The 24,733-nt window shown below is 40.8% G+C and overlaps 1 protein-coding gene across 1 annotated transcript in view; it reads right to left on the bottom strand.

The window, feature by feature from the left end:
* Positions 1–3,163: 3,163 nt before the first annotated feature.
* Positions 3,164–24,733, bottom strand: part of LOC135480444 (hamartin-like) — a 51,082-nt gene continuing 29,512 nt past the window's right edge. The window contains exons 10-23 of the mRNA XM_064760278.1: positions 23,740–23,949; positions 21,650–21,738; positions 20,857–21,373; positions 19,749–20,495; positions 18,237–18,380; positions 16,873–17,039; positions 15,393–15,523; positions 14,444–14,540; positions 14,104–14,199; positions 11,564–11,702; positions 6,397–6,485; positions 6,028–6,096; positions 5,023–5,134; positions 3,164–3,735 (exon numbers count right to left, since the gene is read on the bottom strand). Of these exons, the coding sequence (XP_064616348.1) occupies positions 3,173–3,735; positions 5,023–5,134; positions 6,028–6,096; positions 6,397–6,485; positions 11,564–11,702; positions 14,104–14,199; positions 14,444–14,540; positions 15,393–15,523; positions 16,873–17,039; positions 18,237–18,380; positions 19,749–20,495; positions 20,857–21,373; positions 21,650–21,738; positions 23,740–23,949 (3,170 nt within the window). The 3' untranslated portion in view covers positions 3,164–3,172. The remainder of the gene's footprint in view (positions 3,736–5,022; positions 5,135–6,027; positions 6,097–6,396; positions 6,486–11,563; positions 11,703–14,103; positions 14,200–14,443; positions 14,541–15,392; positions 15,524–16,872; positions 17,040–18,236; positions 18,381–19,748; positions 20,496–20,856; positions 21,374–21,649; positions 21,739–23,739; positions 23,950–24,733) is intronic.

Below are 24,733 nucleotides of genomic sequence, written 5' to 3'. Positions count from 1 at the left end.
ACGTTACTGACAGGTGTAATGATCACAGCAACGGGTTACACCTAGTATGTTGCTGGTTATATATTAAGGTAAGCCAGGTTGTGTGTATGGAACGCTGTACAGTTTTACAGGTTACAGACAGGTGTAATGATCACTGCAACATGTTACACCTAGTATGCTGCTGGTTATATATTAAGGTAAACCAGGTATACATTGTAAAGCTTTACACCATACAGACTGATGTCAGATTATTGCAACCTGTTATACCTACAGGTAATATGTTGCTGGTTATACAAGGTAAACCAGGTATGCACTTGTGCATTACACACAGGTGTAACAACTGCTGTACTGTGTTACACCTGATATGACACTGGGTATAAAAGGTAAACCAGGTATGCATTTGTGCAACACAGTAGAGTATTACACATTACACACAGGTGTAACAGTTGCTGTGCTGTGTTACACCTGATACGCCACTGGTTATACAAGGTAAACCAGGTATGCATTTGTGCAACACGGCAGAGTATTACACATTACACATAGGTGTAACAATTGCTGTACTGTTTTACACCTGATATGCCACTGGTTATTCAAGGTAAACCAGGTATGTATTTGTGCGACACTGAACAGTTTTACACATTACACACAGGTGTAACAATTACATTACTGTGTTACACCTGGTATGCCACTGGTTATACAAGGCAAAAGAGGTATGTATTTGTGCGACACTGAACAGTTTTACACATTACACACAGGTGTAACAATTACATTACTGTGTTACACCTGATATGGCACTGGTTATACAAGGTAAAACAGGTATGTATTTGTGCGACACTGAACAGTTTTACACATTACATACAGGTGTAACAATTACTATACTGTGTTACACCTGGTATGCCACTGGCTATGCAAGGTAAACCAGGTATGTATTTGTGCGACACTGTAGAGTTTTACACATTACACACAGGTGTAACAACTGCTGTACTGTGTTACACCTGATATGGCACTGGTTATACAAGGTAAACCAGGTATGTATTTGTGCGACACTGTACAGTTTTACACATTACACACAGGTGTAACAATTACTATACTGTGTTACACCTGACATGCCACTGGCTATGCAAGGTAAACCAGGTATGCATTTGTAACACAGTACAGTATTACACATTACACACAGGCGTAATGATTGCTGTACTGTGTTACCCCTGATATGCCATTGGCTATGCAAGGTAAACCAGGTATGCATTTGTAACACAGGCATAATGATTGCTGTACTGTGTTACCCCTGATATGCCATTGGCTATGCAAGGTAAACCAGGTATGCATTTGTAACACAGCACAGTATTACACATTGCACACTGGTGTAATGATTAAGGTACTGTGTTACACCCGATTTGCCATTGGTCATACAAGGTGAACCAGGTATGTCATGTAATTGTGGGGCGTTGTACAGGTTTACATGTTAATACCTACATCTAATATGTTACTTGTTATGCCTAGAATACCCTAATTCTTCTTAAATTTGTGACAGATATTGAAAGTAGAATATTCCATTTTTTTACCAGTCTTTTGGAAAAGTAAAGATACGAGTATGTTCTGTATTAGATTGTCTAACAGTGTGTGAAAAAATAAACTCAACATACATGTATTGGCGAAAATGAGCAGACCAGGTGTACCAAATTTTAGAAAAAATAGGGTAAGAATGGTAAGTGTAGGTAATCTAGGTAGGTTTGGGGTGTTGTACAGTTTTACCTGTGCCAGACAGGTGAAATTTTACGCCTAATATGCATTAGAGGTAAACCAGGTACATTTACATACTGGGTGAGCTACATGGGTCAATTAATTTAATACACATGTAAGCTTTATTAAAATTTCGCCCAAAGAGCGTATTAAAGATCAAGAAGTATTAATTTTGGTGCTGAAATTGCAAGTAGAATATTATCCTACCTTCCCAACAAACACCTTTCTAATGTCAACCGAACTCAGCAAAATGGTAAGAAGTTATTCATGTGTGTATTTAAATTATACTGCATCAGACAAAATACTGAAATTCTGAAAATTCACTAGACAGCACCAGTCATGTTGTTGATGTATATATTCCTGTATCCTTCAGGCGATGCCATATGTGTATGCTGACTAGGTTATCTCCCTTTGTTCAGCTGTGAAAACAATGGTGTTGCTGATGCGATTTGCTGGTATACCGACCTTCAGCAATGAGTCAGTAAGCTGAATATTTCCCTCACACAATAACCGGGTATGGGTGGCATTCTGTTACTTTTGAAACACAGATATGCACCATTCTAAACCATGCTCCATCTGCTTGCTTTATCAAACCAGGGCTTACAGGAACGCAGAATTGTCGCTGATTGGCTGGTGTGAGAGATAACTAACAAGTCCAGGCTGTGCCTAGCCTAAGCTGAATTTTATGTATGCGCTTTAAAGATTTCTTCAAGCGAGATAAAGGCTGAATGTTTTAAACTACAGAATCATATCTCCACTGTCAGCCAATCAGCGTCGATTCTTTATCCTTTGAAATGAAATGAAAGTCAGTTCTGAACATGAAGACAAATGTAATAAGTAAATCCTTTACATGTTTGTCATCAACTCAACACTTACCATAATTCCGTGGAATTCAGTTTGGCTTACATAAAGCTCATGGCAATAGTGTTGATAAGAAAATTCAAATATTTACCAAGTGCCAATGCAGAGAAGAGCACGATACCGCACGTACAGATGTGACACCAGCGAAGATAGCAATATTAACTGTTGTGACCTCAAGAAGGATACGAGTCTGACATGGACTAACGTAGGGTGGTGAATGTGAACTATCTTAAAACTGAAGAAAACAAAGAATGAAGTAAACATCAGTGGAAAAACAATGGAAAACTACATCAAAAACTACCTTATTTCTTCAACCTTTTCACATGTTCACCTGGTGTTATTTTAAGTGTATTCCGAGGATATTTCTGAGGGCAGCCACAGCTACAGTAATGGCGGTCTTGGGGCAGATGATTTTTTTCTACCATGGGGAAAAGTAGTTTTTAGGACATCCAGCTGGAGAAATCTAATTTCTTACAGCACCACTGAATGGAAGGCATGGAGTAAAAAGAATGATACAGCCTGCAGGTTAAATTTAAAAAAAAAAACAAACCGAAAAACAATCAAACAAATATGGATGACAGATTAGATTATTTCAACTTCTCGAGTCCACACCGCTATCACAGAGCGTATTGCTGCGGGTTGATGAGGAGTCAGTCTCGGCATCTCTGTCTGGCCCTAACAAGCTTTTTGATTGGTCAGTGGGATGTGAGCCAATAAGATTTAGTCTCTGACATGTCTGTGTCCTTTGAGTGTCTGGCGAATGTCGAATATCCATGACGATGGTTTGGGCTGGAACAGATTCTTCCTCTGTTGATTGGTTGAGGAGTGGGCCTCTAAGAGAGAAGGCATCTGATTGGCTAAGTAGTGCTGCAGTTGAGCTGGGGCCAACCAATGAGCCAGAAGATAACTGTTGAGATAATACTGGATACGGTTCCGTGGCTGCCCTAGCAACCAGAGGTGATGATGGCCAATCAGCTTTCTCCACTAAAGATGGTTTCTCTATGGACTGTTTCTGGCCAGGGTTACCACCACTTTGTGACAATGTTTCTGATTGGCTGTTGTAAATGTTCTGGACAGTCGAACTTGCATCAAGGTCCTGGCTTCCTTGGTTACCTGGTCCCTTTAAGGATATTTCAGATGCCACTTTTATACTACCTAAAAATTAGCAATAAATACAACTGAGTGAAAATGTATCAAACAAGCCACACTCAGGTACCACATTTCACTAGTACAGTGTACAATTGCCATCTCAGAGGCATACTGATGGAGGAGACTGGAAAGTCATATGAAAACCACAGCACCCTGCCACTGACCAGATACATCCCGATATAAAACTGTAGCCCTAGTTTGCATGAGGTGAATCATCGGTGAATTCTCCTTAAAGAATACAGAATCCAGACTGACTGTCTATATGAGCAGGGCTACATATATGCCCTCATGATCTCTCCACTCACAGCTCTGAATAAAATAATATGTGTATATTGACAGTTTTAAGAGAAAAACTTAAACAAGAGTCTCCTTAAATTTGCATAGCCCCTTTCACAGAACAAATTTATCATTGCATACGTGCAGAATAAAGGGACCTTTACAGTGGAACAGATTGCCCTGAAAGCTAAAGAAACTCTTCATTTAAGTCCTCACTTAATAAAGGGATACAGAATCGAATGATTAGCTAGAGTGAGAAATAGTCAAGTCTAGGCTATGCCTAGCCTAAGCCGAATTATAGGTATGGCAGATTTATTGAGGTGTGACTGGCTGAAGGCTGCAGGGCTTAACCCAAAAATCCCCGATGTCCACTGTACACCAATCAGGTTCGATTCTGTACTCCTTTCTGAATTACTGAGGAAAAACTTATTAGGAATAACACCTGTAAGATTTCATCTCATGAACATGTGTTACGTTTACTTGATCTTCAGTTGATTGACAAATACACTGGGTACTGTAATCATTTTATATATACATGATACACACATTTACATACTGCTTAAGACTCACAGTTGTATGTGGGTTCAATAGTAATGATAATGAAACTGAGGCATCACAATACAAAAATAAAACATTTCTGTGGTGGAAGACAAGCGGTCTTCAATGTACGTTAGACTGTTAGATGCAAAAAGCTACATGAGCACCGTTTACTGCTTACTGTCATCCAAGCAGTGATATTGGGAAACGTACAACTTCCCTGTCCAAGATAGGTTTTGAACCCACACCTTGTGCTTCCAAGGGTTATACTTATGTCCCTAATACTGATTCATATGTCTGCATAGCCTAGTGGTTAGCGTGTTTATAGTGCAATGGACAGTCGTGGGATCTCCACAGGCTCTGCCCAAGTTTTCTACCACCATAATGTTGGCTGCCGTAGTATAAGTGAAATATTCTTGAGTATGGCATAATCCCCCAATCAAATAAATAGATAAATAAGTGCGCATAATGTAAGCTCACCCCTCTGCCGACTGGCTCGTTTCAGTGTCTCAATCTGTCCATACAGGTCCATGATGTGACTCTCTAACTGCTGACCAATCTTCACCGAGGACTGGTATTTACACTCCACAGCCTATCAACAAAAACAATAAGATATGAACTGTCAGGAAAGACCAGTTACAATGATGACAGAAATACACTGATCAGTTAGCATGACAGAAATACATTGATCAGTTACCAAGATGACAGAAATACTTTGATCAGTTACCAGGATGACAGAGATACACTGATTTGTTACCAAGATGACAGAAATAAACTGATTAGTTCCCATGATGACAGAAATAAATTGATTAGCTACCATGACAGAAATACACTGATCAGTTACCATGACAGAAATACATTGCTCAGTTAACATGATGATAGCAATAAAGTGATCTGTTAGCATGACAGAAATACACTGATCAGTTACCATGATGACAGAAATACACTGATCAGTTACCATGATGACAGAAATACACTGATCAGTTACCATGATGACAGAAATACATTGATCAGTTACCATGACAGAAATACATTGATCAGTTAACATGATGACAGCAATATATTGATCAGTTAACATGATGACAGAAATAAACTGATCAGTTTCCAAAATGACAGAAATAAATTGACCAGTGACTACGTTGACAGACATAAACTGATCAGTTAACACAATGACAGAAATACACTGACCAGATACCATGATGACAAATAAAATGACCAGATACCATGATGACAGAAATACACTGACCAGTTGACATGACAGAAACAAACTGACCAGTTGACATGATGACAGAAACAAACTGACCAGATACCATGATGACAGAAATACAATGACCAGATACCATGATGACAGAAATAAACTGACCAGTTGACAAGATGACAGAATTACACTGACCAGTTGACATGATGACAGAAACAAAGTGATGAGTTACAATTAAAACAGAAATCAACATACCCCAGCTAACATGATGACAAAACTAAACTGACCTTAATCTCCTCTTGGTGGCTAGTCTTGACCATTTCCAGACTTCTCTTCAGATCAGTCTGAGTGATATCCTGTCAATGACAGGTAAAAGCATAGATGAGATAGCAAATACAGTGTACTGTAATAAACTACTCATCTGATGAAATTTAAGTATAACGGTAGGAATCTCTGTATGTCTGTCCCAGGATTTTCTGCACAACCATATATTTATTTATTTGATCGGAGTTTTATGCTGTACTCAAGAATATTTCACTTGTATGATGCGTTCAGCATTATGATGGGAGGAAACTGGGCATAGCCCGTGGGGAAACATACGACCATATGCAGGTTGCTGACAAACTTTTTGCAGGCAGCTATAATTTTTCCCCCACCTTATGTTTGATGGTCTCTTCTAGCTCCAGCACTTTCTTCTGCATCCCAGTTATCTGAACCTGTTTTAAGTCCATCTGTCGCTTAAGGGCTGAAAACAAGAAAAAAGCATACCTTGAGATTTGGCAATAATTTAGGTTTTTGGATGCAGTTTTTCATTGTCCTTCTGTCGACCCAAATTTCATTTTTCCACCATTAAATAAAACTAGTAGAGGAGAAACAGCAAAAAAGAATAATAAAATGCACTGTATAATGCACTAAACCAGAGATCAAATGACACGATTTTGGTGGAGGGAGGGTAAATAAAAAGGGTTTGCAGTCTTTTTCCATATGTCTTCCACCTAATGCGTAGCTTAATATAATCTTATTAAAGTGAAAGACAGCACCTGACTAATGTTTACGTCCACTGAAAAGCTAACATTCAAAGTATCTTAAACTGTCATTAAATTTTTTTAGGATTTTTTTCAATGGAGTAAAAGTTTAGTTCGTTTTGACACAGCTTCAGTACGTCTCCATTATCGAAACGTCGAAGGTGTTTTCGTATAATAATCTAAGCAGTAGCGTATCGCATATGAAAGTTGTGGACCTTCAGTGATGAATGCCTAAGTCATGTATAGTACATACTGGAAGAGTATTTCGTCCACTGATTGAACTCTTGATACAGAAGGCCTACTATATCATTTACAAGGAACTCCAGCGACCCTGTTTAAATAGCCTGCAGATGCACGGCCGGGATATTCCTGGTTCAGGTTGATGTGTTGGTGATTTTGACTCCTATTAAATGTTTACAAAATTACAACAGGACTGTTGTACAACTAGATTCAGGCTAAATTCTGAAACAAATGGAAATAAATCTAAGCACCACTGAGGCTGATCTAGGCATTTGACTATTGTTGGATTTTATGCTTCAGTTTTGTAGTGGTGGCTTTTAAGATAAGACCAGAGCTGACCTAGCTATCACTGATGACAGAGAAAGCACCTCGGCTTGAACCAGGCATTTCAATAATTTTACTGTATTTTATAAAAAAAAAACAGAAAAAAACTTCCCTTCTACGCGAGAAAGCTGAAGGAGTAAAATTTTAATTGAAAAAAAAATTGAATAAGATTTAATTAATTTTATCAGAACATTTGATTAATTTTAAGCCTTGTCCGGAGAGATGCCATCTTCTCATTCCCATCAACCTTTGGCATCCCTAGTGAATTTTGCAGTGACTCTGATATTTGTTATTAAGAAACTGCTGTCAAAATGCTAAAATGAAAGACAAAAAAATGTATTTGTATAAATTGAACAGTGTGACTAAGCAGGCCTCAGGTCCATTGGGGAGATGAATATGGTTTGGGCTGAGATGGTATGCTAGCTTGTGACGTAATCTGTGATACTGTCGAGAATATTACACGGCTTGTAAATTGCACGTCTGGGGTGGTCTGTAAATGATACAAACCTGCCCCCAAACGCTATGTGAAACGGCCTTTCGGCTACACATGACAAAATCGTTACAAACTATTTCAAACGCAGTAGTTGGTGAAAGGGAAAAGAATGTGTCACAACTTAGGCCGTACAATCTGACGGAAAATTAGGTAAAATTCTTAAGATGGCTTCCTCGTTTCACACCAGCCATTTGCTAAGTACTGTCGTTTGTTCTACATTTTATTCAGTGAAATTAAAACGATCCAGTATGATACTTTTTAGAAAGTTTGAGTATCTTGCTTTCGACTGAAATATGTTTTAAACAGGCACTGTCTTGTTCTCTAAATACCTTATCTTACTAAGCTTATTAATCTCATCCTTTCATTTCAATTGCATGAGGTAGGAGTTCAGTCCCATGAGGTAAGAGTTCAGTCCCATGAGGTAGGAGTTCAGTCCCATGAGGTAAGAGTTCAGTCCCATGAGGTAGGGGTTCAGTCCCATGAGGTAGGAGTTCAATCCCATGAGGTAGGAGTTCAGTCCCATTAGGTAAGAGTTCAGTCCCATGAGGTAGGAGTTCAGTCCCATGAGGTAAGAGTTCAGTCCCATGAGGTAAGAGTTCAGTCCCATGAGGTAGGGGTTCAGTCCCATTAGGTAAGAGTTCAGTCCCATGAGGTAGGAGTTCAATCCCATGAGGAAGGAGTTCAGTCCCATGAGGAAGGAGTTCAGTCCCATGAGGTAGGAGTTCAATCCCATGAGGTAGGAGTTCAGTCACAGGAGGTACGAGTTCAGTCCCATGAGGTAGGGGTTCAGTCCCATGAGGTAGGAGTTCAGTCCCATGAGGTAGGAGTTCATTCCCATGAGGTAGAAGTTGAGTCACGAAGTAGGAGTTCAATCCCATGAGGTAGGAGTTCAGTCCCATTAGGTAAGAGTTCAGTCCCATGAGGTAGGAGTTCAATCACATGAGGTAGGAGTTCAGTCCCATGAGGTAGGAGTTCAGTCCCATGAGGTAAGAGTTCAGTCCCACGAGGTAGGAGTTCAGTCCCATTAGGTAAGAGTTCAGTCCCATGAGGCAGGAGTTCAATCCCATGAGGCAGGAGTTCAGTCCCATGAGGAAGGAGTTCAGTCCCATGAGGTAGGAGTTCAGTCCCATGAGGTAGGGGTTCAGTCCCATGAGGTAGGAGTTCAGTCCCATGAGGTACGAGTTCAATCACATGAGGTACGAGTTCAGTCACATAAGGTACAAGTTCAATCACATGAGGTACGAGTTCAATTACGGGAGGCATGAGTTCAGTCCCAAGAGGTACGAGTTCAGTCACATGAGGTACGAGTTCAGTCACATAAGGTACGAGTTCAATCATGTGCTGGGCTTCCTCTGGGAGAGTATTTTTTTAGCCAGTCACTTTAGCCACTCATCAGATTTTGCAGCCAATACAATTTTTCTTTAGCCATACTTTCTTAGCGGCCTTGACTTAATCTTTGTGGTCTTCAACTGACTGAATGGGAGCAGTGGTCTCCATCTCTAATTCGTTTTTATCTGCCTTGGTACAGCTGCCAGAATCAGTTTGGTCTCTTCAGGCTATATCTGGAGTTTACCCCATGCCACATTTTGAACAACTGTCCTCAAAATAATGGCAAAGTGTTTTTGTTTTTTAAAAAAAAACCAACATTTCTTTCAGTTAATCTCTACAGGGTCCTAGAAAAATGCAATTTCCTCTATCAGAAAAATTTGTTACAAAATAATTTATAAATTTAGTTCAAGAGTTCTAACACTACCTAAATTTATCTGCCTTAATAGCTGTTTTGTTTAATTTATTTTTTTTCTTTAGGTTTGGCTATGAAAGGCATCCTCAAAAATGTCATGATTCTCGTTCATTAGTTAACAGAAAGGATTTTCAAGTGATATCTAATGTAAGCCAACTTCCAAGAATGCTGAATCCTCTAGATTTCTGTCAATTAAAATAGCCGTGACTTTGTTGATGTTGTTTCGCTGAAATGAAGCCGTTTGAAACAAAAGTAACTGGATTGTTTTAATCAGAAAAATAGCGAAAATACGCATAAAACCAAAGAAAACTCTCACGCCTGAAAAGTATTAGGAAAATTGTGCCAGGTATTTTGTGTATAATGCTTGTACATTTTCTTTGTAAATAAATTCATCACCAAAAACATTCGCATATTTTCGAATTTCACCGCCATTTCAAAAAATAGCTCTAAATTTGCGACAAGGCAAGCATCAGCAGAAGCTCTGCCTCTGTTTCTTTTCTTAAATAATAAAAAACTGATGTGATGCTTGCTTAAAAAAATAAAATAAAATAAACGCACGTAGTTTATGTGAAACTGTGATGACGTTTACCAACCCATTATTTCCGTCAGAAAAGAGGAGAACAAAATATGGCCATGTGCAATGCCAGTCTTCACACTGTCGCCATTTCCACCTCTTCATTAGCCAGTATATATTCTCGAGTAAATAATTCTGTTGCCAGAAACTTTCGCCATTTCCCTGATTTTATCGCCAATCCAAATTTTTATTCTCAACTGGTGACAATGGCCTGCACACGAGGTACGAGTCCAGTCCCAGCCTTGAGCAGAGAATTTCTGCAGTCCTGAACTCTCACTGTTCATGAGACCTTGGTGAAAATAACGCTTGTGCAGGCTTCTATAGTGGTTAACCGTCGTCAAAGACCACTTACCTTTCACCAATAAGTGATACAGGTGAGAAAAGTCTGACAAATAACTTGCCATAGGTTGAAGGTTTACATCTTGCACTCTCGTCTCCTCCTCCCATAAAACTGATCACCATTAAGTAAGTGTCACCAAAACCTCACGAGAAGCGAGGGCAGGTCGCTCCAGGTCAGTTTTGAACCTCACCTCATGTGTCACAGCAATGGGGAGGTTGCATATTATTTAGTCCCGTCAGGTGGCGCTAGCGTGAAGCAGGACCTTCAGCCATTGTTACGTCAAAAGTGGATTATGACTTAACATCTACAGTGTTACAATCTATCACCTTGTGCTGTCTTTTATGTGACGTCATAATCATGAGCTGCGAAAGGAACATTTGACGTCAACAAAATGACGTCAAGGTCCAGCTGTTGGGCATTTGACAGGTCCCCGTTGAGAGACTAGCAACTTTAACCCATTAAACATGGCCTGCTCCCTCACTACAATCTGCTATATCTGTAAGTGTAAATACAAACATGGATTTGGTAGCAAGGCTACCAAAAGAGCTCGCCTGTAGGAGGAACATGATGGTAACAATACATAAAGTACTGAAGTTGTGAATTTGGTCATTTACATCAGCAATGGAACATCCTCCTTGAGTTATTGTGCTTTATATGCAGGTAAAACTTCAGATGAATGCATGAAGAAAATTTGAAGAGACCACCCCAAAAATTTCCTTAAACACTGATTATCATATATTGTACGCTAAGACTTGAATTTTGTAATTTACAATGATTATTGCGCTCAACATGAGTGCAATCTAATACACGACACACAAAGTCATGAATTTTGTAACTTATGGTAATTAATATGCACACAGCGAATCAAAGACGGAACTTACCACTCATGTTATCATACTCGACATGTCTGAAAAACCTGAGCTCAATACATGCAGTACTTTTTCAGATATCATCCAAAACAATTTACTCCACAGAGCTTTCCCTGTTATTGGATGCCAACATCATGCTCAGGGTATGACATAAGCTACGCCTGTACTTTGTAGAGGTGAGCAATATCAAAAACAACAGTACAGTTATCATGCTTACCTTTTATTTCAGACTGTAGAGATGTAACCTGGTAGTCTTCCTCTACCCTCGGCTCCTGATTGTGTCTGACAGCCAACTGCTCCTGATACCTCTGCTGTAACTCCCCCATCAGCATCAACTCTTTGTTCAGACGAGAAATCTGAAATGACAGAGCAAATCAGAATACAGTCAAACCTGTACTTACGGGCACCTGTATTTAGTGTCTCACTGTTCTAAGCAGCCACTCTCTGCCCTGACCGAACGATTTTCCATGTTAAATGAGCTGTAATATGCGGATACCTGTCCAACCCGACCAGCAGCCACTATATATTGTAACAATGTCCAATATCAACCTGCCCTACGCGGCCAGCAGCCACTATATATTGTAACAATGTCCAATATCAACATGCCCTACGCGGCCAGCAGCCACTATATATTGTAACAATGTCCAATATCAACATGCCCTGCATGGCCAGCGGCCTCTATATATTGTAACAAAGTCCAGTATCAACCTGCCCTACACGGCCAGCGGCCACTATATATTGTAACAAAGTCCAATATCAACGTGCCCTACACGGCCAGCAGCCACTATATATTGTAACAAAGTCCAGTATCAACGTGCCCAACGGCCACTATATATTGTAACTAAGTCTAGTATCAACCTGCCCTACGCGGCCAGCGGCCACTATATATTGTAACAAAGTCCAGTATCAACCTGCCCTACGCGGCCAGCAGCCACTATATATTGTAACAAAGTCCAGTATCAACATGCCCTATGCGGCCAGCAGCCACTATATATTGTAACAAAGTCCAGTATCAACAAGCCCTACGCGGCCAGCGGCCACTATATATTGTAACAAAGTCCAGTATCAACATGCCCTACGCGGCCAGCAGCCACTATATATTGTAACAAAGTCCAGTATCAACATGCCCTACATGGCCAGCAGCCACTATATACTGTAACAAAGTCCAGTATCAACATGCCCTACATGGCCAATCTGACCTTGTGTTGTTCCATTCCTGAATGGTTTGTTTGACAAAGCATTTGGCTTGCCTGGCCATTATCTTCGTAGGCACCTGGAGTTGTGCCTTCCTTCTGGTTTGCTAAATATGACCTCTCACAAACGCATGTTGAACCTCCCTGATCCGCTTACAAGTATGTTGTTGTTGTTGTTGTTTCAAGGGCTATGGCAAACCGAATAAATTTTCATACAGCTCGTTGGTCTAGGTGCGATTCATAGTCCAAAAGTTTATTGGAATATCCCAACTGGCACAAAACTGTATAGACCATGAAAATATTGGTGGGAAAAGTGCTCAAGTCACACACGCGCTGACTTGAAACTCGGGTTTTAAGCGCTTGTATATTTATATTCTGTGTGAACACCATAAAGTCTTCAGGCTTATAACCCACGCAGCTTAAATTTTTTTGAGATATAGTATTAGCATACTGTTGTTATATATCTACTAAATATATGTAGGCATAAACATTGACCATATCTGAAATTAATACCGTTAAAACAGAAATTGTCTTGGCTCTGTCTTTTACCCACCCTGTGTTATGTGTCCACCTGCTCTAAGTGGCCACTTATTTCATTTCCCTTCACTGGCCACATATGACAGGTTTGATTGTATATTCTTGTTTCAGAATGCGGGTGTGTGAATATGAGGTGTGCTACTGTAACACTCCCATGCCTTCGCAAAGTCTAAGTGTGCAAATACTAAACACCCAACATAATCCAGTCTGGGATGTTTTAAAAAAAAAAACTTCTGGTTTAGTGGAAAATCTATAACTTCCCCATTAGCAACAGCCGTTTATTTAAAGAAGTAATATGAACCAAGAGAGCAAATGAAAGTATGTTGAATTTCTTGTTTCAGAAAGCAATAACTTGATAGAGCAGTAACTTGATAGAGCAATAACTTGGAAGTCTTATTAACAACGGATACCGCAAAAACAACTGTATGAAGCGAATATATGCGAACATATAGGTACCATATTCAATTCTTGAATACTAATTCAAAAATAAACTAAGTTAAATCAGTTGAAACATAAAGTAATGGACAGACGACCTAACAGACACACAGACCTCAACAGCTATGACAATACCCCTAGACCAATTCCGGCTGAAGAAGTAAAAATGAAAGTCATTAACAACTCTCCATGGAAATAAAGAGTGCAAGTGGATCATCTGATAGTACCAATTCCCATTACCCTTCATTAATCAAGAAGACCTGATCACTAAGAAACTGTGACGGACAGGCAGAACGACAGACACGACAGTGTAATAATCAGTATGTCTCTAAGCCACATCAACGGTATCTCATCCATACTGTGTAGTGTTAACATTATAGCCATAGCCATTAAATTAAGTCTGAGGTGGTCAATTAACAACACTGAAGTACAAATAAAGTAAAATCAATCCAAGCACCTACCATATTTACAAGTATAAGTATCACTATCACGGGTCAGTGGCAGATGTAAATATGGTAGGTTTTTCTTTGCTACAAGAAGGGCTTTCTTTTCTTTTTTTTTTTTAAAGAGAAAAAACACAACACACACAAACCTGATCCTGAAGTTCCTTGGTGAGCGCAGCCTGACCTTGAAGTGTCTGAAGGTCACGCAGGGTGTTGAACAGTCGGTAGTCAGCTTGTTGCAGCATCTGAAACAGTGAACATCATCACTATCATATTAGCTTAGCATGCAATACGATGGCCAAATTGATCCAGATTCAGTCAAGAACATTTCTGGAGTGGGGAACAGAAAATCTGGTCATCAATTTGTCAAACTTGTACCCAGGATTTTTCTTCTTTTTTTCAGGTGGATGGTGGGAGAGGAGGGAGGGCAGGGGAAGAGATGCCCACAGGATATAGTTTGTGACAGCATGTAAGATCTTCTCTTCTTACCTTCAGGGCCTCAGCCTTCTCCAGTCTGAGGGTCTCAATCTGACTCTGTAATTCAGACACGCTGTACTTCAGTTCTTCATTGTCAGCCAAAGATGATCTGCATACACACAGAGTAAAAACACTAGTTATTCATCACAACCACATTTTTAATAGGTAGATGAATAATATTTCGTTACTTATTTCTTTGGTGTTTTATGGCATACTCACACGACTAAAGAATATTTCCCTCGTACCACGGCAGCCAGCATTACAGTTGGGGGAAACCGGGCAAAATGTATTGTAATGTGCAGCTAGCTGAACTTTTCAGCTAACAATCTTACTAATAAAGAAAAAATGGGATTTTGAAGACATTAACAATGTAGCAATCACTCTCCCTGTTTCCCTCTGATCACCCTCAAGCTCACTCTGTTCCCCTCCGACCACCCTCAAGCTCACTCTCACCCATCCCTCTATCTCCCTCTGCCATACCTTAACTGCACTTGCTGCTTGTAACAGTCACTCTCCCTGTCCGCCTTCCCCTCACTCTCACCCTCGTCCATCTCTCTCTATCTCCCTCTGCCATACCTTAACTGCACTTGCTGCTTGTAACAGTCACTCTCCCTGTCCGCCTGTCCCCGTCCCCCTCATTCTCCCCCTTGTCCATCTCTCTCTATCTCCCTTAACTGCACTTGCTGCTTGTAACAGTCACTCTCCCTGTCCGCCTTCCCCTCACTCTCACCCTTGTACATCTCACTCTATCTCTCTCTGCCATACCTTAACTGCACTTGCTGCTTGTAACAGTCACTCTCCCTGTTCCCCTCCCCTCCCCCTCATTCTCACCCTTGTCCATCTCTCTCTATCTCCCTCTGCCATACCTTAACTGCACTTGCTGCTTGTAACAGTCACTCTCCCTCTCCTCCTCCCCTCCCCCTCACTCTCGTCCAGCTCTCTCTATCTCCCTCTGCCATACCTTAACTGCACTTGCTGTTCATAACAGTCACTCTCCTTGGCACCTTTGAGCTTCTGGTTCTCCTGTTGTAACAGCTTCATTGACACCTGCAGGTTCTGGATTTCATTCTCCTGCAGTCTCAACTGATCAAGCTGACATAAAAAAAAACAGGAAAAAAAAAATTGAACAAAAAATAACTTAAAGTAAAAAACAAAAATACTGTTCAATGCACTTAAATCCAAAAGGCATAAACATATGCTGCTTTAATATGTGCAGAAACCTTCAAGTACAATCCTGTAAGTATTAAGCCCAAAAGAAGTACAGGTATGCACCCGTTTCTGAGCAACAACAACCCACATAGCTTTGTGGTAGGGAAAGAATATTTCAAGTACACCTGAAATTTTATTCTGAATGTTCACGTAGTTGTGACCAACAGTGGTGAAGCCTTGTCTTTAACTGTTTAAGACACAACATGTTTACACCCTAATTAGCATGAAATAATCATGATGACCTTGAAAAAACAGGCCAAGGTCAATGAAAATCAAGAAGGTTTTTTCTCCTACATAGGTGACTTTTTTCATTAAGTTTGTTCCAGGCTTTCAAAAGGTATGTTTACAAGCACTACATGCCATGTAACTTCAGCGGACAGTTCACCTTGAAAGGTCACGTTAAGTCACTACGGTTCTTCTCACGACTTAATTTGGTAATTTTGACTTGGAACATTGCAGAGATAGATTGTTTACAAGAAAGTGGACAGATAGATGGCTGGAAGAACAGTGCGACAGACAGCCATCTGCAACAATATCCCTAGGCCAATTCTTGGTCGAGAAATAATACAAATGGATTCGTCTGTCTGTACCCAATTTCAGTAGGCTTCCAGGCCAATTACAGGTACAAATGCACCTGAAGTTTAAAGGCTTGAAAGAAGGCAGTTCTGTACATTCGGAATTTAATGTGAAAAAGCAATATGTAACAAAAAGGGGCATAACTCCTTAATGTTTTTACTATAAGTATCCATTCTGAACAGGCTTGTGGGCCGGAGTGTAAACAGAGGTAAGGATCTTGAAACTAAAAAGCTTACACACAGAAGAATGGGCGTTTACAAATTTGTTTCATTCAATTATCTCTTTATTTTGTTCTAAAAAATTGCACTTCACTTTTATTTTCAATTTGGTTTGACTTGATTGTTGATAAAAGTATGGCTGTACCCCAGGATTTTTCATGATGATTATCGGGTTGAAGGGTGGGGGGGGGGGGGGGTCATAGCCCTAAGCTCACTGGAGTCCAGACAATACCCTTGACCTACCTATCACCTCACTAGACTTGATTTTCAGAGCTGAGTAAAAGTCTTAAAGTACTACTTTTGGTGCTGAAATTTTTCAAAACAACCCTCAAAAACACCTTCATAAGATCAGCAGAACACAGAAACTGACCAAATCAGTAGCTTAGTGTCGGACGAAATTTGAAGATGTATAAGGCGACAGTGACTGTGCAGACTCACCAAGGCAGAGTTACGTTCCTCTAATGCTTTGGCGTGGGTGATTTTGCTCAGGAGACGCCTGTTCCTCTTAGCGTGAAGCTCCCGTTTGTGTCTCTCGTACATCACCTGGTTCTGGATCAGCAAAATCTGCCCACGCAAGATGTTAATCTCATCCGCTGGTGGTAAGCCTGGACAACATGTTTTTTTTATTTATCTGATTGGTGGATTTATGTGGCACTGAAGAATTTTGACTGACATGTAGATGATGGTAGTCTTGAGGAAACTAGACTGCATGGAGGAAACTGGAGTGAATGGAGGAAACTTGACTGCATGGAGGAAACCAGAGGGCATGGATGAAACTGGAGTGCATGGAGGAAACTACACTGCATGGAGGAAACTAGAGTGCACGGAGGAAACCACAGTGCATGGAGGAAACTGGATGGATGGAAGAAACTAAACTGTATGGAAGACTATACTGCAAAGAGGAAACCAGACTGCGTGGAGGAGACTAGAGTGCGTGGAGGAAACCAGTGCATGCATGAAACATTTTTCAGTCATATGACGACGAAGGAATCCTTAGGTTGTATGTAATGTACCTCCTTGATGCAGGACGGATTGCAACTGCTCTTTTATCTAGTGCTGCTTCACTGAGACAACTTACCGGTCAGTGCACTATCCCTAGGATAAGAAATTAGCTCAACAGTTACAGCTGAGAATAAAAGTGCATGAAGACACGTAAATCTGCAGCTCTACAGCACAATGAGAAGACTTTGGAAATTTAATTTAAAGTTGCCCTGTTGACTGATGGACAGACTGATGGATGGACTAATGTATGAACTGATTGATGGAATGATGGACGCACAGATGGATGGACTAATGTATGGACAGACGCCTGGACAGATGGATGGACTGATGGTGGATTGGCTGGTGGATGGGCCGGGCCGGTGGATTGGCTGGGCCGGTGGATGGACCGTTGGATGGAAAGCACAGGCCTTACAAGGATATAGAATCTCCGCTGCTTGGCTGGTTTGACATATTTGCTTTATTTATTTAACTGAACAGTGATTTACGCCACGCTGGTTCTTATGGGAGAAATAGTCAAGTCTAGCCTATGCCTAGTATAAGCTGAATTTTAGGTCCCAGTATGGCTTATTGATTCATGCTTGATGTAGGCTACATGCTATCTCCAATGTCAGCCAATTAGTGCCAATTTTATAGTCCTTTGAGCAAGCTACTCATGAGCTTTGCTACATGCGGCTTCCTGTACATACGACCGCGCAAACAGCCCTACCAATGGAGCCGAATGCTAACTTTGAGTGGGGAACTCCACCAAGTTTCTCATAGCAAACATTTCAAGAGAATAGAGCTGGAGGCGAGGGCCTCACCTCCAAAGTGTGTCCAGTTGATGGAGTCCTGACTTGTGATGGGGATACGGCTTAGCTCCTTTGAGTGAACCTCCCCACCCAGCTGTAAGTGGCGATCCAGCAGCTCCGGGGGTGAGAATGTACTGAAGAGAGGAGTCTCGTAGTCTGCAAAAGACAAAATAATAATAATAATAATTAAAAAATTTAAAAAGAATTTGAAACCTCAACCATGGTTCTGTAGATAGTGCTAATGACATGAAAAAACAATGTAGAGATATCACTGTGATCTGAAAATCTTCGCCATCATGATCAAGATCCAAGCTTTCTGGGTCAGTTGTTCATCCAAGAAATCATCAAATTTCAAAGGTTTAGATCAAGCAGTTCTACAGATACAGTGTTAATGACATGAAAAAAACACTGTTCACACATCACTGAAAAAACTTTGCCCTCAAGATCCATTTTTCATAGGTTTCCAGATGAAATGTAGGTACCTTGAGTACATTTATTTATTTATTTGGTTGGTGTTTTACATCCCTCTCAAGAATATTTCACTAATGCGATGGTGGCCAGCATTATGTTGGGATGAAACTGGGCAAATCCTGGAGGAAACCCACAAGAATCCGGAGGTTGCTGTCAGACCTTTCCACGCACGGCAGGAGAGGAAGCCAGCATGAGTTGGACTGGAACTCACAGCAACAGCATTGGTAGGAGGCTCCTGGGTCATTGCAATGTGCTGGCATGCTAACCACCTTGGCCACAGAGGCCCCCCCCCCCCCCCCAACCCACCACCTTAAGTTTATAAGCTTTACATGACTATTATAATTAAAAATTCACTAAACCAAAAGAGGTATAATTCCCTTAAATCTGTCATCGGGATCCATTGCTAACTTCATTTTAAGAAGAGTTCTTCATCATAATGATTCACTGGCTGCCTCACTGAAACGCAATGCCGAACACACCAGACAACATGATGTCCCACCACATCACATTACTGACATCTGGCTGACCAATACTTGACCTTTCCTGCTTATGCTGTGAGGCATGTCTGACAATTACCCAGATTGCTCATTTTACGACAACTGACATGAATTCACTTTCCTCTCACTATAACACACTTCATCACAACACCGTCACAAATGTGTCACCAAAATTTTTCACTAAACTGTTGTTGCACCCATCTATTAAACATATTCAAAAATTTCAGTAAAGCAAGTTTTCAGATTTTGTATCTTCTATGCACACAGACACTTAGATATCTTGGCATTACCCAATGAAAGCTATAAAATTATACTGATTTGGTTCATAATTACCCATCTGGCATCACAGGAATACTCCTCTAAGATACACAAGTAGGCCTGTGTAACAGGCTATCAGTGGATCAAGAACTTCATGTAACATGCACCATATATAATAATATGGCATGGAAATTTGTCCCCCAACAACAATGTTGTTTTCAGGGAGAGGTGAAACATGGTTTCTTACTAGAAGTGGGAATTGTACATGTGTCATGACATACGACATCACTATAGTTACCTGCTTTAGGAAGTCTATCGGTGTGAAGATCATTGGTTTCTATGGCAGTCACATAGCGACGCTTGCACTGCTGACAACGCGTGATGGCCGAGTACGGCAGAGAGTACTGCAAGATGCGGTCAAAGGGCCTGGGCAGAATCTGCTCTATCACAGCGTTTTCCTCCACTTCGCTCCGCGTCAGGGGGATGGCAGTTTCTGTCGTTTTCAGGTCAGGGTCAGTCTGACCTTGAGAAATCCTAAGACTAGAACTAAGTTCCGTGTTTGATGCACACTGTGAGCTCTGCACGATAGAGGGCGCTGCAGCCGTTACACAACTGCTGACCAGATTCTCACGCTCACTCGTCATTGCACTGTTAATACTGTAAGGGTTGGTTACTATGGGAACGCAGCTGTCAGAATTGCTGGCTTGGGACTTGTGCAGCTGATTATGGGGTGGTGCAGCAGAACTGCAGCGTAACAGTTTGGACTCGGCCAGCTGCACTTGGTCAGGGGCTGCTTTTTGTAGCTGTGGACAAGACAAAGAACGAATTCTTGTCCCACCCCTCTGGCCCACATCGGTCACCACATCTAGAGTGGTGCCAATCGTTAAACTGTTAAACCTAATTCGGTTGACTTTTTTCATGAAGCGCTGCACGGATTCAGCTGTCAACTGGAGATTAGCCTCTATCTTGTCTGTGCTCTCCGACTGGGACAATTTGTCAGAAATCTCCTCCTGAATTATCTCCCTTACTTCTTCGTCTGCGTCATCTGCTCAATAAAAGCAAACAAGAAGGAATAAATATGATCTCATAAATTAAGTTTTATTTTTTGAAAAAAAAGTATTCAAAATTGGTGGAAAACTTTGAATAAGAAACACAAAGCACATTACATCACATGCAATGTAACATATTGTTTCAAATTGTTTGTGTCTGAGGGCCTCAGGGTAGATCAATCCAGTGTTGACTGAGTATACTCATTGTATTTCACCCTCTTGAAATAAAGCCATCAGTATTATTACGCTTTAAGAGAAATGAATGAATTGTATTGTTTGATACCAGTCATGTCTCTCATAAAACCACTCATTTTTTATAAGTAAATGATTCAGTACACGGACAGGAATTACACATACCTGCATTGTCATGACATTCAGTCATCTCTTGAACAACTTTGTCCACGACCTTGATAGACAAAGAGCGCCCCCTGTCACCAGGTGGCTCTGCATGCGAGTTCAAATTTGAAGGATATGACTGGCTCTTCAATTTCCCATCTCCCCCACTGTCTGAGGAATCTCCCTGAATGGGCGATTCTTCAATCCTCTCTCGGGACAAACTCTGGAACTTTTCCAAGACTGAACTGTCCAGCTTCTGGGAGAGGTTCTGCGAAAATGATGTGTCACTCCTGGAAGACTTTTCTGGGATGTCATCAAACGGGAGCTTTTGCACGGCACGAGGTAAGGGCTGGGAGCGGTGAGTGCCTAGAGGCGGCTCTGATGTGAACTCTGGGCGGAGCGGTGAGGGTGGGACAGAGAGTGAAGTCTGAGAGTCGAAGCTTGTCTGACCCAGATTACTGGTGCAGGTCTGCAGCTTGGGCGAAGGGAGACTACTCCCGCTCAGACGTTTGGAGAGGTTGCTACGGCTATTACGACTCTGAAAAAGACAAACACAAATCATTCCAATTTAACCAATGTAACTCGTCTTGGTGAAAATAAAAATTGTGAATATGATGTGAGGTAAGTGTATATACACTTATATAAGAAGTATCATGATTAATGTTAAGTAAACAACTGGTGAGCAAATAATCCATGCAAACATATAGGAAACCAAGAATAATAAAGCTCTCACAATCTGACAAAATGTGGACAAAAAGGTCATTTACCATATTTTGAAGTTAAAACCAACACATAACAGAGTAAGGTAACTTACCCTGTCAAAGAGATCGTCGACGATGACTGGGGGCGTGGCCCTCGGGGTCTGAGAGGGAGTCAACAGAGGCGTGTTGGTGTAGGAGGTACCTAAAGGGAGACAACTCAGTTTATACATGGTGGAGGATGTGTTTGAACACAAGGGAGATAACACAGTGTACACATGGTGTAAGAGGTGTCTGAAGACAAGGGAGACAACAAGTCTATACGTGGTGGAGTAGGTGTTTGAAGACAAGGGAGATAATACAGTGTATACATGGTGAAGGAGGTGCCAAAAAAGAAGGGACATAACAGTGTATGCATGGTGTAGGAGGTGCCTGAAGACAAGGGAGATAATACAGTGAATACATGGTAAAGGAGGTGCCTGAAGACAATGGAGGTAACATAATCTATGCACAGAGTAGACAGTGTCTGAAGACAAACGAGACAACACAGTGTACACATGGAGTTGAGGTGCCTGAAGACAACGTAGGCAACACAATCTATACATGGTGTAGACAGTGTCTGAAAACAAAAGAGACAACACAGTGTACACATGGTGTAGGAGGTACCTGAAGACAATGGAGGTACCACAGTGTACACATGGAGTAGAGGTGCCGGGAGACAACACAGTGTACACATGGTGCAGAGGCGCCTGAAGACAAGGGAGACAACATAGTGTGCACATGGTGCAGGATTGTCTCGACATCTTTGAGAGCGTTAACAAAATCGAGATAATCGACATCAGGCACATCAGTTTTATATATGGAGCAGGCAGCTGTTTGAATCAACAAGGTTTATATTTCACCCTAAAACTTTATGCAACACAAAATGACCTTGGCTCCCCTCTTCCTGAAGTATGAGTGTTTTACAGGCAATGTAAATTAGGTTAAAGCTATCCAGTGATCTGAGGTGAGGCTGCCTTGGGTACTTACAACATAGCCAAGCATGCAGTGTACCTGTATGGAGGATTTTCAAGTGCTTCTCTGTTTAATGTAACAACCAACAACAGAATATGGACGTTTTACAACTGTTATATTATAATTAGCCATGTATCTCTTTGTTTTTGCAGATGTTGTTTATTTTTGATGACATATGCAGGGTTTGTAACTGTTTCACCGCTCTTTTAACTGTAGTCTGAGCGGGATAAACTTCATCTCTGTATTTTGCACATGGTTACTTTTGATATAATTAAGAAATAATGGCTTCATTCACTGGGTATACGTGGGATAACTGCAGTAAAAAAGGAAGTGTCCATTGTTTTTGGATGAGGCCACAGGCCAAGGGTGAGTCTGGGTGAGTTTCAGACATTCCAAAATTAAGTGTGTGTGTGTGTGTATGTGTGTATGTATGTATGTATGTATGTGTATGTTCGTATGTATGTATGTATGTGTGCTCGTATGTAAAAAAAAACATTTCCTTACATTATATGTTTCCTACCATATTTATATATCTATGATATGTTTTATGTATGTTCTCTCTTTCTTAATGATTTAACCGTTCATGTCCTATGCTCATCCGAGGAAATCTGAGTATGTGATTTCATGCAAAAAAAACCCAAAAATTCCCTGTCCAAAGTCGGGACTGAACCGGTAGTTAAACAAGAAAACAGAGTCTCACTTATCTCATGGTAAATGATTGGTCATTATGCTTGTTACTTTATTTCTAATGAATTTTCCAGAACAAGTAGCCAGCAATGTATGGTTTACTATGGCCAACACAATGAATGAATGGTTTTCACCACATAATAATTTTTCACATTTCAAGTGTCTGTCAAGGTTAGGGATGGAGGAAACCTGGTTGATCAGAGTACACCACCAATATTAGCCAGGTGCCCAATTATTTAAAAAAATTTATTCATTTATCTGATTGGTGTTTTACACCCTACTCAAGAATATTTCACTTATGCAGGTCCCAAGGGAAACCCATGACTGTGCATGTTCCATGAATTTAATAAATCTGCAAAAATTAAACCACCTGGGACCTTGCTCATGACAGGCAGATCAAATATGGTGAGAACCATGACTGACCTAAAACTGAGCACTAAACCTTAACCACATACCGTGATAAGAGTGCTGACCTAAAACTGAGCACTAAACCTTAACCACATACCGTGATAAGAGTGCTGAATACTGGTTGTGTAGTCTGCGGCTCCGGACTGACTGGAGGTCATGTGACACGGGGGTGGTGTGGAGAGGCCGCAGACAGCTGAGGGACTCCATAGCACGCTGGTGTCGGCTACGTTGGAGGGCACAGAGGACAAGGTCGACACTACTGGGACACCGGTGACATTTGGGGGGAGGCTTGTCTGTACAGCTTGGCCTGCATTACGCAAACAGAAAGATAACAAACACGAGGAACTATTTTTTTGTGATTTAATTATTTCACTAGTGGAGGGCAGAAACCCACTGCCTTCTGATAGATTTAATTATCTATCTCATTACTGTTTATTTATTTATTTATTTATTTGATTGGTGTTTTACACCGTACTCTAGAATATTTCACTTATATGACGGCGACCAGCATTATGGTGGGTGGAAACCGGGCACAGCCACCAACCTGAAATCAGCAAATCGCTGACAAACTTTGCCACAACCATACTGACAAAAGTGGTGTTCAATGGACAGTAGACTTCAGGAATGGCACCATGAGCATTGTCAGACACTTACGGCTCAGGGTGCACTGCCCTTTGGTTAGTGTTTGGTTAGTGTTATAAAAAATATAATAAGTGTGTATGTACAAGACACACGATAAAGGCATGAACATGAAACGATCAATCTATGCATCGAAACAGACATTCTTGTACCAGCTGTAAATCAATGTCAATAATCGCAAAGCAAAATCCCAAAACGATGTTCAACATAAATCACCACAGAAAAAAGAAAATATATAAAATACGAAAATAAATAGAAGCAGTCAACAGTTTTCAATGATAATGGACAGGTACAAGGTATGTCCATGAAGGTACAAGTCCATAAAACTTGACAAAGGTACATATATGTGTATACGTGATGCTTGGTGAAGGTATATGTAAATAAAACTTGATGAAGGCATATGTAAATGAGTTTTGATGAAGGCATATCTACAAGACACTAGATGAAGGCAT

This window comes from Liolophura sinensis, chromosome 13, assembly GCF_032854445.1.
Source record: "Liolophura sinensis isolate JHLJ2023 chromosome 13, CUHK_Ljap_v2, whole genome shotgun sequence".
NCBI lineage: Eukaryota > Metazoa > Mollusca > Polyplacophora > Chitonida > Chitonidae > Liolophura > Liolophura sinensis.
The sequence above is the reverse complement of the archived record's forward strand: the minus strand, read 5'-3'. Positions and strand labels throughout refer to the sequence as shown.